This window comes from Mizuhopecten yessoensis, unplaced genomic scaffold, assembly GCF_002113885.1.
Source record: "Mizuhopecten yessoensis strain PY_sf001 unplaced genomic scaffold, ASM211388v2 scaffold83, whole genome shotgun sequence".
Classification (NCBI taxonomy): Eukaryota; Metazoa; Mollusca; class Bivalvia; order Pectinida; family Pectinidae; genus Mizuhopecten; species Mizuhopecten yessoensis.
In genome coordinates this window covers 558,804-576,713 of record NW_018403369.1, presented here as the reverse complement: position 1 = coordinate 576,713, position 17,910 = coordinate 558,804, and the positions used below count along the sequence as shown (strand labels likewise).

At 35.7% G+C, this 17,910-nt stretch overlaps 2 protein-coding genes across 2 annotated transcripts in view; one reads left to right on the top strand and one right to left on the bottom strand.

The window, feature by feature from the left end:
• Window positions 1-435: 435 nt before the first annotated feature.
• On the top strand, window positions 436-9,082 carry LOC110452881 (L-serine dehydratase/L-threonine deaminase-like). The gene is made up of 8 exons (XM_021501643.1): window positions 436-497; window positions 2,132-2,334; window positions 2,857-3,009; window positions 3,882-3,957; window positions 5,601-5,640; window positions 6,552-6,779; window positions 7,477-7,601; window positions 7,841-9,082. The coding sequence occupies exons 2-8, from the start codon at window positions 2,173-2,175 to the stop codon at window positions 8,026-8,028; spliced, it is 972 nt and encodes a 323-aa protein (XP_021357318.1). The 5' UTR covers window positions 436-497; window positions 2,132-2,172; the 3' UTR covers window positions 8,029-9,082.
• A 7,446-nt stretch (window positions 9,083-16,528) lies between these two features.
• LOC110453894 (putative cysteine protease YraA) overlaps window positions 16,529-17,910 on the bottom strand; it is a 42,967-nt gene continuing 41,585 nt past the window's right edge. The window contains exons 4-5 of the mRNA XM_021503145.1: window positions 17,789-17,903; window positions 16,529-16,857 (exon numbers count right to left, since the gene is read on the bottom strand). Coding sequence (XP_021358820.1) covers window positions 16,740-16,857; window positions 17,789-17,903 — 233 coding nt within the window. The 3' untranslated portion in view covers window positions 16,529-16,739. The remainder of the gene's footprint in view (window positions 16,858-17,788; window positions 17,904-17,910) is intronic.

Below are 17,910 nucleotides of genomic sequence, written 5' to 3'. Positions count from 1 at the left end.
ACGCAATAACAAAATCCTACTCGTACTGGACTGTCTTGATCTAGCTTACAATATTCTATACATTTATCAGAAATATTTCTTGTATTTGCTCTTCTGTAGTTTTTATTGATAGAACATTCAGTGACCACGATGGTTGTACTGCTTCCAATAATATAAACGTAAGATTTAGCAGTATAATAGTACAAATTAAAAAAAAAATCATGAACTGATATCTAATCATAATTGGAATGATATTTTTAGTAACTGTGACTCAATTGATTAAGCATGTGGTCCTTTTACGAACTTTTTAAAAACTATTGCGAAAAAAACAAGCCCTATTTGGAACTTTTGTTCGCGTTATAACTGACATTGGCAAATCTCCCGTAAGAAGAAAGATAACTCTACAAAACTTTGCTACACAAGTACACACCTCCAAAATCGACCAATCAGATTAGTCGTTACACTGTGACCCACATGGCACATTTTGACACCTTGCAGACACCACAAGAAGGTTACAGGTAGGAAGCAACGAGAATAAGGCTAATTATAAAGACACACATTATATGACAACCAAGTCGTCAACAATAGTTACTTCATAGGAAAGTTTACAGTGGTCCATACCTGTTTCGTTTTGTGCACGTGTAACGATTGCAGATAAACGATAAGTGATTAGACAGGACCAACGATAGGTTACAGTGCTTCACTGCTTGATCTGTTGATAGACCTAGGGTTGTGAACTCCCTCGACTCGCCGATACGGATAATTTTAGTTTGATTACTGTTGACAAAAGTGTTGCTACACTAGAGTCCATATATTTATAGATAATCTGAAATCAAAATGACTTTTTCTCTACACATGAAAATTCGTTGAAGTGAAAGTAGGTTTTAATTAAGCAATGATATTTTTTCCGAGCTGTGCAGAAATTGTGTCAACACAAGTAGCACTAAACCAAGCATGCACCGTATACTTGTACATATATATATGTATGTTAAGTCGGCTGTGGCTACGCCGTGTCCAACCAGTTAAAAATAAAGTTTTAAAAGGCTAATGCTGTAGCTTTTTGGCTGATGACAGAAATTATCAGAAATTATCAGGCTTTCTAGGGCTCCAAAATCTTGTAGCCATGTACATTTTGTATACATACTGTCTTTGGTTGACATCACTATGATCATATAAAAAATATTATTTGTTCATCTTGTCAATAATTATAAGCTGTGAGACTATAGATCCCTCAAAGGGAGACAATAATGGTGGCGTCAGTGGGTGATGTACATATGTAGAATTATATTAAATGACAAAATGTTTGTGTTATCTATTTTGTTATAGTACACCATTACTTAGGTTTTTGTTGTACAATGTAATCAAAAAAATGTTGTTGTGCAAACATCATAAATCAACAGGTGGCCCTTTTTTCTGATTCTATGGACTCCATCAGTTCAGCATCTCTTTCAAAGAGACAACACTATTTCGAAAATTCAGGAAATTGTAATTTGAAAATCTTAACAAGGTAAAAACATCAGCTTAAGTGATGGTGGTATTAACTAATTAGATGTATAGTACACTATAGTGGGTTTTGCTGCACTTCCACTCTAGCCATTCTCTAAATAACTTAAACTAATTGTCAAAAACTTAACTTCTCATCAAAAACACATACAATGTACATTAGTATATCAGGGAATCATACCAGTTTTTCTTTCAGGATCTTTGTGCGGGAAATTAAAACTAAGGATATATGCTGTGTTAGAGGAATGAAGTGTTTCAATTTTTTTGTTTAATAATATTTATAGTTACCCCAGATAAAGGTCTCTCTGTTTATGTTATCAGAAAATTAGTGCTCTTTGCACTGACATTGGGGTTCTCTCATCCCAAACCTCTTTCTAAGACACATAATGAAGCCTTCTTGAAAATTATCTTTTGAATAATAATTTGCTTTTTCTAAACAGCATATAAAGTAAGACTTTCCACTAGACAAAAAAACCCACTTTGTACAGTGTAGTTTTCTCCACATATCAACTTCTATCAGTGTTTTGTACTATAATGTTAAGTCAGATGATGCTAGATGGGCTAGATTTCTTGTGTAGGTAGCACTTTAAAAACAAATCCTACTGATGCCCCTCATTCTGTTGTAATATTCCAAGTTTTTACTTTGAAGGAACAGTAGATAGCTGATCTCAACACAACATTCTTGACAAAATGGCCGACTCTGGAGATGGCAGCCCAGACCTCTATATTAGGACCCCCTGTATACACAGCATCCCAATGTCAAAGGGGCACTACTCTGTCTACCTAAAACTAGAGAACCTCCAGATACCAGGCTCCTTCAAACAGAGAGGCATCAGTCACTTCTGTAAAAAGGTGTGTGTATGTGTTTATACAGTCATGGGCAAGCATATTAAAAGTACCTGTGCATCAGTAAGAAATATACAATGACAATACTTATCAAAGTTTTACTTTATACACATTTTATGTATTAAACATGCCGCAACATTTCAAAGCCGACTGCCCCCTTTGTAAAGCTATTATAATGTTGGGACATGTTTAAAACATACAGATTGTTTGTGTATCGAGTAATACTTTGATGTTTACATATTTCCAAACAGATGTATCTTATTAAAGATAATGACAATAATTGTTCAGTCATACATGGTTCATTTTACAGAAACTTAGGGGTAGCTTTAAATCCATTGTTGGATACCCACGGTTGATTTTGCTTCGGTACTCACTCATCATGATTATGCTAATTGAGTACCGAAGCGAAATCAACTGGGGTATCCGACGATGCTTTAAATCTGACATGACAGACAATATTAGAAAAGTGAAATGTCTCATGAATCAAAGAAATGTTTGTCAATAAGATTTGATATTTTCCTTGTGCAGGCTTTACAGAATGGGGCTACCAAGTTTGTATGTGCCTCTGGTGGCAATGCAGGACTAGCCGTGGCCTATTCTGCACACTGTCTTTCTGTGCCAGCCACGATTGTCCTACCAACAACAACACCAGAGTTAGTCGCTCATAAAGTCCGGGACATGGTAAGTGTTGTCTCCCATTTTGACTGTTGTCAAACAAATTTTGGAGGGTATATAGGAATCGCCCTGTCCTTCAGTCTGGCCATGAACCTGAACTATTGATTTATTTATTTTTTGACAACTTGGCACATTTGAAGAACATTATACATGTATGTAGATGATCATGAGAAGAGGAATTTGGGATTTGACTATTTTGCCTGGAGTTATGACCCTTGAAACTTTCAACTTTGCTCCAGAAACCTTGCAAGCACAACTTCTCTGATTTTTTGTAACTTTACCAAATGATGCTTGAAGGAATGGATTTGTAATTAGAGTATGTTATTCCCTGCAAACAAAGTTTGAATAATATAAGACTCCTTCATTCCAAAGGGGTGTAGGATAGGGAAATTTCACCCAAGGGGTTCAAATTTGGAGAGCCTCGGGTTTTGCCAAATTTGAAAATTTTGCAGAAAAATTAATCACAGCCATTGCGTCGTCACATCACATGAAATGGGGTGTAAGATAGAAATTTCCTACACCCCTTTCTTACCATGGACAGCTCTATCTTACACACAGGGAAATGAGAGAAATAGATATATTAAAGTTGGGGGCGGGGTTATCTTTATGAGCTTGTTCACAGTTTCACTAGTTAGAACTGATTTTCCGTTTCAACTGTAATTATGCTACAAGTTCAGGACAATCTAGATTTGAATGTTGAAGCATATATATCCTGTAGATAATCTTTATTTAGTATGGACTTATCTTGATATAAGTTTAGGTGAAGAAGTTAATTTTTAATGAGAAAGCAATGCTTGCTGTAACATACAGTATACTGGGGTATTGCAGGTTGATCCTGTAATTTAATTTTATCAAAACAAGTATTCCTGTTAACCCAGGGTGCAAATGTGGAAGTGCATGGAGGTGTTTGGGACGAAAGTAATGAATACGCCCAGAAGATGACAACAGACCCAGGTCGGTATCAGATATCTCTCTTGATAAACATTTTATGATGGCAGTGACTATTTTATAACTGGGTATATGGTGGTCATTAATCTGAGGTAAAGGCCTCGGTTAAGGATCCCTGTCCAACTCTACAGTGGTTTTCGTACATGTATATACAGTTATCTCCCCTTCATTTCATTGTGGCTATAACTGTAGCATCATGACACTTCTGTAGCTCAGTCGGTTAGATTGAGAATATATATCAATCTAAGGTCCAGGGTTCAAATCCAAGTCTGTCCTACTGAATTTTTAAAAAGGGGCGGGAATCAGAAGCGTAATAATTAGCGCCATATTCTAATGACGTCACGCTTGACAACAAGGCTGTGCACCATTTTGAATGGGGTACTCAATGACGTGTTTTGCTATTTTTTGGTATGATTGCTCATACAAATGTTATTAACTGTATATTTATGTAAATACTTAAGTGTGTGTACCAAACATTTACCATAGCAACCACTTATTCTACCGTCGCTTCATTTGAATCTGAACAAAAAAATTGTTGCCTTTGAATGCAACAAATAGAAGATAGCGTTATGATTGGTCAATACCAAAAAGTGATATTCTCACACTGTGAAAGATATCAGTTTTATCAAGTTAATAGAATCCGATATTTCACTGGCAAAAATGTAATAAATTTTGTTTATTTCATCTTTATTATTTTTTAATAAAAGTCACGCAAAGTATGGTTTTATTTTCAGAAATGATTTATTAAAGCTTTATCAGTTAAAAACAGTTTCCAATGCACAGTTATAGTTTTAGGCAGTGGAACAGGGATCCTTAAACTCTTTGAAGTCTTGCTACTTGTATAAGTTTAAGTTACATTCACGCATCTCGGTAGAAACAGTTCAGGTGGCGCAGAAATATTCCACGATAAATGAACACACTGCATCGAACCATAGGAAGAGCTAAAGAGGGCACAGATTCAGAGAGTAAATAACAATATATCAAGAATAATGTGTCCTTCTTACACGCGTCCACTAAATGCTTTAACATATCTTAAAATCTACAAGTGGCTTGACCTTGTTTTGTAAAGAAATAACACAAACTAGCTATAGTCAGCATTTTAGTATCAGTCAGGCACAACTGGACCCCTCAATCTACATGTGCTGAATATTCCTGAGGTCAGCCTTGGTTCAGATCTGTGCCTGTCGTTTTTCTTTCAGGTTCAACTGTTTCAACTGGTTGAACCGGATACACGAAAGGGGCCTTGATCACTGGGGGTTCTGTTTACTATTTTTACATGGAATTTGGTTTGAACTCAAGACCAATAGGTCAAGTTTCATGTTCTAATTGCCAGTATAGACACGAAAAACAACGTACTCTCCTCATTCTAACACACCTTAACAAGTATACTACAATAATATGTTTAGAAACGTTGTATTTCCTTGCTACTAGTATGTAGTAAAGTACTCTGTGACCTGTGCTGGTGAGGTGTCATACTGCAACAGACTGACCAATCAGAAAGAAGCTTTCAAAAGTCGGTCATTTTGCCCCGCCCATACTGGCGAGCGCTCGATCTGTATGTTGATGAGGAGGAACATAACTTCCAACTGGCAGAATATTTTTCATACAACATCTCTGTACTTATTGTTAATATATTTTGTTACTTGCAGGCTGTGTATATGTACACCCATTTGACCACCCAGATATTTGGTAAGAAACCTGATCAATTCTGTAATAACCTTAAGAAAATGACCATATCTAACCACAAATAAGCCCATGTCTACATTGTTAGCCTTCATATTTTTACTTCAATATACCGAACTTTCATAAATTGTCCATCTATACTTACTCGCTAGCCTCATTTTATATATCATATTTTTTCAACCCATGTTGAATTTGCTCTATTTTTTGAGGTTGAAATGACTTTTATTATCATCCCTATGAGTTATACTAACATCCCTATGAGTTTTACTGTCATTCCTATGAATTTTACTAACATCTCTATGACTTTTAATATCATCCCTATGAATTTTACTAACATCCCTATGAGTTTTAATATCATCCCTATGAGTTATACTAACATCCCTATGAGTTTTACTGTCATTCCTATGAATTTTACTAACATCTCTATGACTTTTAATATCATCCCTATGAATTTTACTAACATCTCTATGACTTTTATTATCATCCCTATGAGTTATACTAACATCCCTATGAGTTTTACTGTCATTCCTATGAATTTTACTAACATCCCTATGACTTTTAATATCATCCCTATGAATTTTACTAACATCTCTATGACTTTTAATATCATCCCTATGAATTTTACTATCGGCCATCTAAGGATTTAACGTCCTTTAATGACCTTAGCTGTTGATGGGACATTCAACAAAATAAAACCAACCAATTTAAATATTTAATTAGCTAATGTTTTGTTTAATGAGGGAAAGCCCAATAACAAAAGTTGACTCTAAATAAACTGTCACCTCAAAGTGTATGTTTATTTTTTTGGTCTATTAATTGAAGTACAATCTAAACAAAATATTTGAAATAAAGCATGTTTCAAACAATATACATTACCTGATGTATATAAAACAACAGAACTTTGTTTATAATCCCAGGGAAGGCCACAGTTCTATGATAGTAGAAGCTAAGGAACAGATGCCGGGCCAACCCGATGTGGTCGTGGCGTCAGTTGGAGGTGGTGGACTGCTGACGGGAGTAGTGGAGGGTATGTGGAATGTAGGCTGGAAAGATGTACCTGTGATTGCCATGGAAACCGAGGGTGCTGAGAGCTACTTTAAGGCAGTAGAGGCAGGGAAACTCGTTACACTACCCGCTATAACCAGGTATATGTTAGGATTAATCTTTAGTTTGACAAGATTAATTTGTTTCTTTGCAGTTTGACGTCCTTGCAAAAGCTAAGGTCAAATGTAAATTTGTAGAAGTTATGTAAAATATAGTCACAATATGTGTGTTATACAGGAAGTAAGTACTTGGACTGAAAAAAGATGCAGGAGCATGTAGTTATTGAAGTTTTTCAGAAAATAAAAAACAATTAAAAATAAAGACGATCATGATTCATATTGAATATATTTTGACATATTTTGTATTCTACAGATGAAATGTATGTATTGCCTGTAATAATCTATAAGCTTCTAAAGGTAGATTGATCACTGATGAGAATGTAGAAACTAATTCCCTTTTGTTTTGAAACTTACAAGAAATGGAACATTAGTCACATAAATGACAACTTTGACTTTGGGATGACATAGACTGAATTGTGTAGTGTGTACCGAGAAATGTTCGCCTTTTTCAAGGCTGAATTAATCATTAGAGTGAACCTTAATAAGCAACATTATATACATAGTAATTAGATGTGAAGGACAAATTAAAACCAGGTGAATAGGGATTCTACTGGCATGGGTAAAATGGACGGTATATTTCACTCACTTGTAGACTCAATAAGTTAAGTAATACATTTAGAAATTAATTTTTGTGTACAGATTTCCATGTAATTGAACACTGACTTTCACATTTCCTCAGTGTTGCTAAAAGTCTAGGATCCCTGACAGCATGTGCTGCATCTCTTGAAAAATCCACGAAACATAAAATCCTTCCTGCTTTGGTGACTGACCAGCAAGCTGTTGATGCTTGCATCAGATTCTCCGGTGAGTTTAAAAGATCTCTTAATTACAGAAAATTAAATTAAAACATTTCAGTCAGTCTTTGTAAAAATTAACAACCTTTGAATGCTGGTATCAGATACTTTGACACTTACAAAATACATTTGTATTATCTATGTCATCAAAGTTTATCATTATGGCAAGTAATTGCCTCCCATGAGTGATTTATCAGGAAGAGAAGAAATATATATCTCGTGATGAGTGTTAACTACCTGTGATTTCAGAGGACCACAGGATGTTAGTGGAGCCCGCGTGTGGTGCCAGTCTGGCAGCTGTGTACAGTGAAGTCATCCCCCGTTTACAGAGGGAGGGTAAACTAGGCACTGTGAACTCTGTCCTCGTTATAGTGTGTGGAGGCAGTGCTGTCACCATTGACAAGCTCCAACAAAAGTTTGGACTGAAAGATGTATAACATCAGTTGTGTGAATATGTGAATAAAATATAGCAATAAAATTTTAATAGGTTAGCACAAATTCTACTATTTTTATGATTTTTATATTTCATTCACTTTTTAAGATGTTTCCATCTATTTATCTATTGAAACTTTGATTTTTCTGACTTAATTGTCACTGAATTATGGCATATGAGCCAAAAATAAGCAAATAAAGACATTATGAGATCACAATTAAAAACACACTGAATTAACATTGTGAAATATTGTTTAGAAAAAGACATACAATCTATAGCGGGTTTCAGAGAAAGGGTTTCTGAATGACATGACCTTTTAACAAAATTATCAGTCCCTAATTGACCATTTTAACAGTTTTGAAATGCAAAGCAATACAGATAAACCTCTCATGGGACCACCCCATTATAGTGATTTCATTGTGAACTGAACCTGTATTTAAGGACCACCTGTATTTAAGGACCACATTTTGTAATTTTCTGTGTTTGTCTCTTGATACATGTTTCACTCCATATTTTTAGATGTGACCAGTTTTGTTTTTGATTTAGTAATTTACACTTTATTTTGTGTATAAGTACATTTGCCATAATATTTTTGTTCTTTTCATCATTATGGAAGACATTGGCTGCCCAGAACCAAACCATTATAGAGGGGGCCAGGAATCGAATGAGCTTGTTAGGTGTTAGACACCTTACTGGCGACATAGTCAAGCATAGAACTCCATGTGTGCAAATATGAACAAACTTGTGCACAGGGTAAAAATCTGGACAAACTCCACTACAGGGTGTTAATATAAACAAACTTGATCTACTACAGGGTGTTAATTTAAACAAACCTGATCCACTACAGGGTGTAAATTTAAACAATCTTGATCCACTACAGGGTGTAAATTTAAACAAACTTGATCTACTACAGGGTGTTAATTTAAACAAACCTGATCCACTACAGGGGGTAAATTTAAACAATCTTGATCCACTACAGGGTGTAAATTTAAACAAACTTGATCCACTACAGGGTGTAAATTTAAACAAACTTGATCTGCTACAGGGTGTTAATTTAAACAAACCTGATCCACTACAGGGTGTAAATTTAAACAAACTTGATCTACTACAGGTTGTTAATGTAAACAAACCTGATCCCCTACAGGGGGTAAATTTAACCAAACCTGATCCACTAGAGAGTGTTAATGTAAACAAACTTGATCTACTACAGGTTGTTAATGTAAACAAACCTGATCCCCTACAGGGGGTAAATTTAACCAAACCTGATCCACTAGAGAGTGTTAATGTAAACAAACTTGATCTACTACAGGGTGTTAATTTAAACAAACTTGATCCACTATACAGAGTGTTAATTTAAACAAACTTGATCCACTACAGGGTGTAAATTTAAACAAACCTGATCCACTAGAGAGTGTTAATGTAAACAAACTTGATCCACTACAGGGTGTAAATTTAAACAAACTTGATCCACTACAGGGTGTTAATTTAAACAAACTTGATCCACTACAGGGTTTTAATTTAAACAAACTTGACCCACTACAGGGTGTTAATTTAAACAAACTTGATCCACTATACAGAGTGTTAATTTAAACAAACTTGATACACTACAGGGTGTAAATTTAAACAAACCTGATCCTATACAGGGTGTTAATTTAAACAAACTTGATCCACTATACAGAGTGTTAATTTAAACAAACTTGATACACTACAGGGTGTAAATTTAAACAAACCTGATCCACTACAGGGTGTTAATTTAAACAAACATGATCTACTACAGGGTGTTAATTTAAACAAACCTGATCCACTACAGGGTGTAAATTTAAACAAACTTGATCCACTACAGGGTGTTAATTTAAACAAATTTTATCCACTACAGGGTGTTAATTTAAACAAACTTTATCCACTACAGGGTTTTAATTTGGACAGCCTCCTTTACAGGGTTTTCATTTTGATAAATTTGATACTCTACAGGGTGTTAACTCGGGCAAACTCCTCTTCAGTGTGTTGACAAAATCTCACACAGGGTGTTAACTTGGGAAGAATCTTCGATAGGATTTTAATTGGGACAAATTCTTCCACATGGTGTTAACGTCAGCAAACTCTCTGCAGGGTGTAAATATTGAAAAAAAGGTCCAGGGTGTTTATTTGGAAATGAACCTCTACAAGGTGTTAATTTGGAAAAACGTTTCTAAACTCCGGGATAGGATGGATCTTGTTAGGCGTGAGTCAGGCCAGACTCCACTAAAGTGAGGTACTTGGATCAGGCTAGTCTAGGTTTACTGGCTGTTTAGGATTTCTACAAACCTTGTTAATGTGTTTAGTACCAGATTTGAAGTACTAGGAAGACATTTCGTTCGTCAATGAAGAATGCCAAACAAAGTAAACATTTATTGACCATTTTGTCCATTAAGTTGATGGTTAAAGAGGTCAGAAACCTTCAACTTATATACTGCTAATTTAGCCTCTAAAGGTCTGTTACTGTAATGGTTTCAAACTGTGGGACAAAAATGTTGGATGAAAAGTGAAGTGCACGTGTAATATTGTTTTCTTGTCTACTTAGCCTAAATGCTTTGTAATTGGATAAAAAAATGGTTACATGAAACTTTGAAACTTCATGAGTCTAATCTATTTAGTTGTGTTGTGATTGCAATCAGTTGTGGAGATTTTACTATGTTTGATCAAGTGTGGAGATTTTACTGTATTTTCAGATGATTTGCAATTAATTTTTGTTTTGATGTGCATATTCCGTCTTTGCGTATTGCAGAGTTATCTTCTCTTGGGAGCAGGTATTGATTGTTACCTCACTAGTTTGTGAGAGAAACATCATCAATTTTTGAGAAAACGCCGTAATTTTCTCACCCAACCCCATGACGTACCAATCAATCCCTGCTCCCAAGAGAAGATAACTCTGCAATATGCTAAGACGGAATACTATAGTAGTGGATACTTTTTGCATTATTGGAATCTTAATTTGTTTGTTAATTGTACTCATAAGTTATTTATATCTCAAACAATGAAATAAGCACCTTTGTACAGAATCATGGTCAGATTTTAGTATTGTAGATCAATCTGATGTTAAATTTTTAAATACGTACAAATGAAAAAGGTTGGGTGGACATATTTTGACCAGCCGTAAGCGATATTTGATATTTTACCTCAAATTTACTTTATATATTTTATTGACAATATTATAATGATGGAAATCCGGTGTTTATATTTGTTATATTATTGTCCGAATTAAAGGTAACCGAGCAAAAATTGTTTGAGTTGTTTTCAGTGAAAAATATTTCCAAAGCTAATGCTCAAATACTATGTATTCTTCTTAATTTATCTACAAATGACAAATGAGAACAAATCATGGGGTTGAGACGAGGAGTCTTTTTAAATGTTGCGGTTAACAGTGGCAAGGTATAATTACACAACACTGAGGTCAACAGTGATACGGTCGCTAATGATCAGTGGATAGCCACTTGTCTTTCACCAGGAGAGTCGGGATTCAGTTTCTCGATCGGACGTGAAAAGTTACTTGTTTTAGCACCCAGTCAAAGAAAATACGCAACTGCAATAGTGTTGGCTTGGGTTTATAGGTTTTAACGTCCTATCAACAGCCGAGGTCATTAGTTTAAACATATTAATTGTATCAAATGTGCAATGGGACACACGGGTTTCAAAGATACAGGTTGACGAAAAGTAGTGACAAGTTTTATTATCGTCATCATGATCTCGTAAGGAAATACTGATATTATTATGCTCAGTATTTTGTTGTCACTTAAGCTTCTCCAGTTCTCAATATGAAGACGTAACTTGACTTGACTTTGACCAAGAAGCAGAATACGTTTGCTCTTCGAGGCTCATGGTCTTATTTTCCTTCACTTTTTCAATGTATATTTCATTTGCTCATAATTGACCCCAGTTTTATCGGGTTTGAATTCGAATGACGGTTTTGATATGATAGGTACTTATGTACAATTGTAAGGATGTCTTCGAGTTAAAATGTTTTTATAAGTTGGCAGTGAGAGAGAGTGTGTAAATATATTATGTACTGTGTATGTACTTTTGGATGCAAGTCTATGTGTTGCGTTTATGTATTTTTGTAACATTTATCTTGTATCCGTATTGTGTTGTTTGTGTATGACTATCTCCCGGCACTACATTCCGCCCGATCACATTATACTGACACCAGTGAACCAGTTGTTGCCATTACCCTCAATGCGGAACGTTATGTAGGGAGTAACAACTAGCATTTTTAAGGACTTTGGTATGTCCCGGCCTGGGGACAGAACCCATTGCCTTCCTCACCTGGGCGAACCCTCAACATTAAAGCCAGAAGTGAGGTATTGCCAAGCTAGGCGCTAGGAAATGAAAGGTAGTTATAAGTAGAAAGAAAGACAAAGATCCCAACTATTGCAATTGGTGCAGGGCGCAAAAGCAAATCCCCAATTCTGCAGGGTGGCCCCAAATTAGTCGCCTCTTACGATATATGGAGTGGGTAATCGCAGGTGTATTCTTCTCTCGACCCACCACCTGCAGGGGTGTAGTAGGACGTAAAACACAAAAAGTGAACACACAAATATTATTATTACTTTACTTTATACTGCAGCCATTACTGTATATGTATTATAGCTGATGGCCATTACCTGATTAAATTCCAGCGAACTTTGGTGAACCCACACTGCTATTTTAGTCAAAATTAACACTAATCAGTTGACCATCTCGTCCGGCTCCGGTTTATAGTGTGGTTTTATGATAACTTAATGCTCCTTGCTTTTGCCATTAATTATAAATTATCACTTATTGATCTGTCCAACCATTAAAATACGTATATTTATAGTACTTTCTTACAATTGAGACTCAAGTAACGGCTTTAAAGTTCTACGCGGTGACATAGTCAATTAAATGTGAGGTTATTGTAGTACAACAGCGGTGACTTACAGAGGTGAGTGATTGATAAAACAACACACCGGAAACAAATGAGAATGTACTGCAATAAAGAGAAGTACAAAAACGAGAAGTCCCAAAAAACAACGAAATAGCATATTGTCTTTTTTCTTTTAAAAGCAGGTGTTCTGAAGACACGAGGTTGTTCGGTGTATACATGTGCAAACAGATTCATTCGGTGTAATGCGTTTGATAGTTCCAAATTGTCGTACTCCTGTATTATATATTATTATTGTATTTTATTTCTTTAATATAGAGGAGTGTTATTCTAAAATTGTTATGACGTAGTATTTGCAGAACTAAAACAGGAGAGGTTTGCTCATCAGCTCTGACGTGTACAACAATCGAGACTGATGCATTCCTCTTATCGGGCTATCACTCACATTGTATTGTTTTTCCAATTATCTTTAAAATAGCTGCTTTAGTCAGAAACCATACACAATCTATTCTTTTTCCTAACTGTCTTTCTCGAGTTTAACTACCACTTAGCATAACATTTATGACTTTGTGATCTGGTAGTCTATAAAAGTAAGCCTTCTGGTGAGGACCAATCATCTAAAATCCACCGTCACCTCCGGAATTAAGTTCGTTAGACAGAAATTCACAGTTCAGCTATGTTAGCTTAATTGCATCTGTAGAAAATACTGTTTATCGAGAAATTTTCGCAGCAGTTTAATTTTCGTCTTATTATCTCCGTATTGAGGGCGAGTTTATCATGACAGTGAACGTTGGTTAACAACATAACGATATCCATAGTAATTTAATGTGAAGGGCTAATTAAATATTAGTCGAAAATGGATTTTACCGCCGAATGGCACACACACATGTACACAGTAACACAATACCGTATCCAATATTTACAATACATTAGCTCTGTATCGGCCCAAGAAATGTTAAAAAGTGTATATGATCAAGTGAACTAATAAGGGAAAGGTAGTTTACAATACCCATACGTGAATCGATTATCTTGTTTTATTAATAGATAATGCAAACTAGTAATAACCAGCACGACAAGACCCTTCGATACGCACGTGCCGAATATTCCTGAGGTACCGTTTCTATTCATGTCTAGCTGATTAAAACGATAGAACCGGATACGCGAAAAGGGCCCCTGTACGAAACACGTAAATCTTTAAAATGCAACAATAAAACCAATGTTATTTATTGTTAATGATATCGTCATCAGTACAGGGGAAGTAGACTAAAGTAATGACGTCAATGGTATTTAGTAAGTGATATAATATATACACAATTTATGCAGATACAATTACCAGGTAACAATGACTACATGATGTGATATGAAAAAGGACGTTAATTTCTATTGGTGCAGATAATCAGGTTAATCAATCGACTATCACTGTCAACTAAGAGTCTGTTGTATGTCAGTATTGGGGATAGGGAGATTTAAAATTCAATCAAATAATATGGTATTGGTGATGGGGGGGGGGGGGGGGGGGGGGGGGGTCTATCATATATACTTAGGTACGGAATAGGGAAAAGGGGAGTCTATCGTATGTAGGAATAATGGATAGAGAGATTCAATAGAGTTTCTAACATGTAGGAATGAGGAATAGAGAGTTTTAATCGAGTCTATAATATATAGCTATGGGGGATAGAGAGATGTAATAGAGTTTATAATATGGGGACTTCGGGTACGCCTGATAAGGCTTGCTCCCGTAGGCTACTGACAAATTTTGTGTTTTTCACGAATATACTTATTTACCAACACTGAAGTTTGCCATATTATCATTTGAATAGTTCGAGATTATTCTCGTCTATAATTAGAGCTTTTAAAATTGGAACTTTGTCGTCATTTTTGGCTTTAATTTCGTATATCAGAGGACATAACTTTAAACGCTGGGCGAGTTGTCTACAAACGCACACTCGTCCAGGTGTTATTCTGAATTTCTAGTCAGTTAATATAACATACCTTTTTTAGTTAAGTATTTTTGTATTTACTAAACATTTGTTTCACATTTGACTTACATTTCACGCTTTTGCAGTTATTTAAGAACCGTCAAATCATTTGTGGTCAATTATTTTCTGGGCTTGGATAGACGCCGTTTTTGTTTTACCGTCAATTTCTGCCCCATATATCTGCCCATCTCGGTATCCTCTCTTAGCTTTTGTTCATTCTTGCTAATATCATTTAAGTTGTTTGAGATCATTCTCGTCTATAATTAGAGTTTTTGAATTTGAAACTTTGACGTAATTTTTGGATTTTAATTTTCGTATATCAAAGGACAGAATTTTAACCGCTGGGCGAATTGTCTACATTTTGTTGTTGTTGTTGTGACGAAGTGACGTCTGTAAACTAAATTTATCATTCGTATTTGTGCTTTTTTAAAACATTCTTTTCACATTTGACTTACATAATACAAAAACTGTAATTATCATTGTGGTAAATAAAAAAAATAATAAAAAAAAATTTAAAAAATCTGGGCTTGGATTTTTGCACCATATATCTAAACCATCTCGATATCCTCTCACGGCTTCTTTTGCTCATTCTTGTTTATATAAATGCGATCATCTGCTCGTGAAACATTATTGTTTTTCTTCTGGAAAGTTAATATATAAATACAATTTTAATGACAAATTTTGTGAATCATCATATTTTTGATTTGTAAGAGACATATCGTCACAAATGTGTCAACTTTTGGTAAATTAACCACAGGACAGTTGGAATACAGTCTCAGAAAGTCTGGAAGCTTGTCCGACAGATATCAGTATCTGGATGAACATGCATGTCCCAACATGCTTAAACTTAATCAGGAAAAGACGGAACTAATCGTCTTTTCCCCGAAGTGTCAGCAAACAATGGCTCTCCAGCTCAAGGTCGGTGCCAGAACTATTGAGACTGTTCCAGCTGTTAAAAACCTAGGGGTATACTTTGACAGTTCTCTGAACATGGAGAAACAAGTGAACGCGATTGCCAAATCCTGTTAATACCAGATCAGGAACATCGGCTGTATTCGGCAGTTTCTAACTGCAGATGCATGCAAGATTTTGGTGCATTCACTTGTTACCTCTCGGTTGGATTATGGTAACGCCCTGCTCTGTGGTATATCTCACAAACTAACTAGTCGTCTGCAGAGGGTCCAGAACACTGCAGCACGGCTAGTTACTCGTACTCGAAAGAGAGAGCACATCACACCTGCGCTTTATTCGTTGCACTGGTTACCTGTACGATAGAGGTCGCAGTACAAAATTCTGGTATACACATACAAGGCACTGAATGGAACAGCTCCTCAGTACCTACAGGAGTTAGGTATCAGCCGTCACGATCACTGCGGTCGGAGTCAGAATATTTGTTGTGTGTCCCAAAATCTCGTACTGGGACCTACGGAAACAGATGTTTTGGGAGGGTTTCGGCTACGTTGTGGAATAGCTTACCATCTGCTATCAGGAAGTCAATAACCCTTATATATATTGTACTTCTTTATCTCATACAGAACGCTTTTTGTATATCACCTGTGTCATGATATGAATGCTCAATACACAGATACTGTGCAAAGCCTCAAAAGGGATAATGCCATTACTGATCAAATCGAACAGTGCACATTGGATGCGTTTTCAAATATTTTATTCGCATTTTACGAGCATTTGTTATCCACAAATATATACCTTTAACTAGCCATTTGGTTGAGGTCATTAATAAGCTTTATGAAATGTACACCAATGGCCGAGGATGTTTTCCGGATCTTAATTGATGTATAATTGATGATGTTAATGGATAGTGATAGGTAACCAGATACATAAATTGTTCTCGCAGAAGTGCTAAAGCTGCTTTTTGAGCTGACTTATGATGGCTTTACAGAAATCTGGTAAATCCTTTGGGAGTCGTGATGTAATCATGTTTCCGTCCACCACCACAGGCGAATCCTCGTACAAAGCCCTACAACGTAAAAATCATTCATTAGACGCACAAAGCTATACCCTACACAAATAATAGAATAAGATAAATAAATAGATAAATATAATATAATATTCAATATTATTTTTGGATTTCGATAACAATATCATCATATAATTCAACTTAAAATCATAACATTCTTCTTATTCAAGCTGACAAACGTTGACCAACTGAAAATTATATTTGAATTTATTATAAATGCTTAGAGTACATACTGCAGCAACGTGTGACCTGTAGATTAGAGGAGGTGGACCTCGATGTGTTTTTATATCTACTTATGATTTGTTTGTAAATCAACCTTGGACTCTACGTGGATTATACTACGAGCAAATCAATTTTCAAGTCCATACAATAATTTAGTATATTATTGAAGAAAGTGTAGTTGTAAAAGCATGCATTCAGTTATAATATAAAACATTGCTATTTAGCTATTATGTTCATGGAGCACATTTCAGCACTGCCTGGAAATGAAGGTTGATGATACTACATTGTAGTAATAGCCTCCATCCCACTATTAACCTCTATGACTAAAGTGACAACTTCACGGTCAATCCCATTAACATCCGCCGCAATAGCATTCCAGCCACCATGCATACGGCTTGTATAGTACATGTCACCGTTAATTTATTGTTCTGCGTCCTGCTCTAGTTCATTTTCTGGACAGGTGCGATCTGCCGACCAATCCACTTCCTAGCCTGGGTTTTCTATTTGCGATGCTCCAATATGCGTTGAAGACATTTTATTAACCTTGAGTTTAATAGATGCTGGCTGATGAAGACTATGGGCAAGGTTAATAGTCACACTATACAGTACCTACATCAAGGTCATCACTAACTGTCCATCCTTCTCGTTGGCGTTGCCAGTTCTTTGCAGTGTGTCTAACTCATTATTTTACGGATGTAAGTTTTCTTACCCAGCGTTCTCTACATCGTCTTTAATTGCAACAAAGCACGTGATTTTCTTGTCCTTCAGAATCTTAGCAGAACAGAACATCCATGCACCATGACATATGGCTGCGATCGGTTTTCCTGAATA

Excerpts from the sequence above, each read along its gene's own strand:
- LOC110452881 (XM_021501643.1), top strand. The coding sequence starts at position 2,173 with ATGGCCGACTCTGGAGATGGCAGCCCAGACCTCTATATTAGGACCCCC. Across the intron at positions 3,958-5,600 it reads GAAGATGACAACAGACCCAG|GCTGTGTATATGTACACCCA; the intron begins GTCGGTATCAGA and ends TGTTACTTGCAG. Across the intron at positions 7,602-7,840 it reads TGCTTGCATCAGATTCTCCG|AGGACCACAGGATGTTAGTG; the intron begins GTGAGTTTAAAA and ends CTGTGATTTCAG.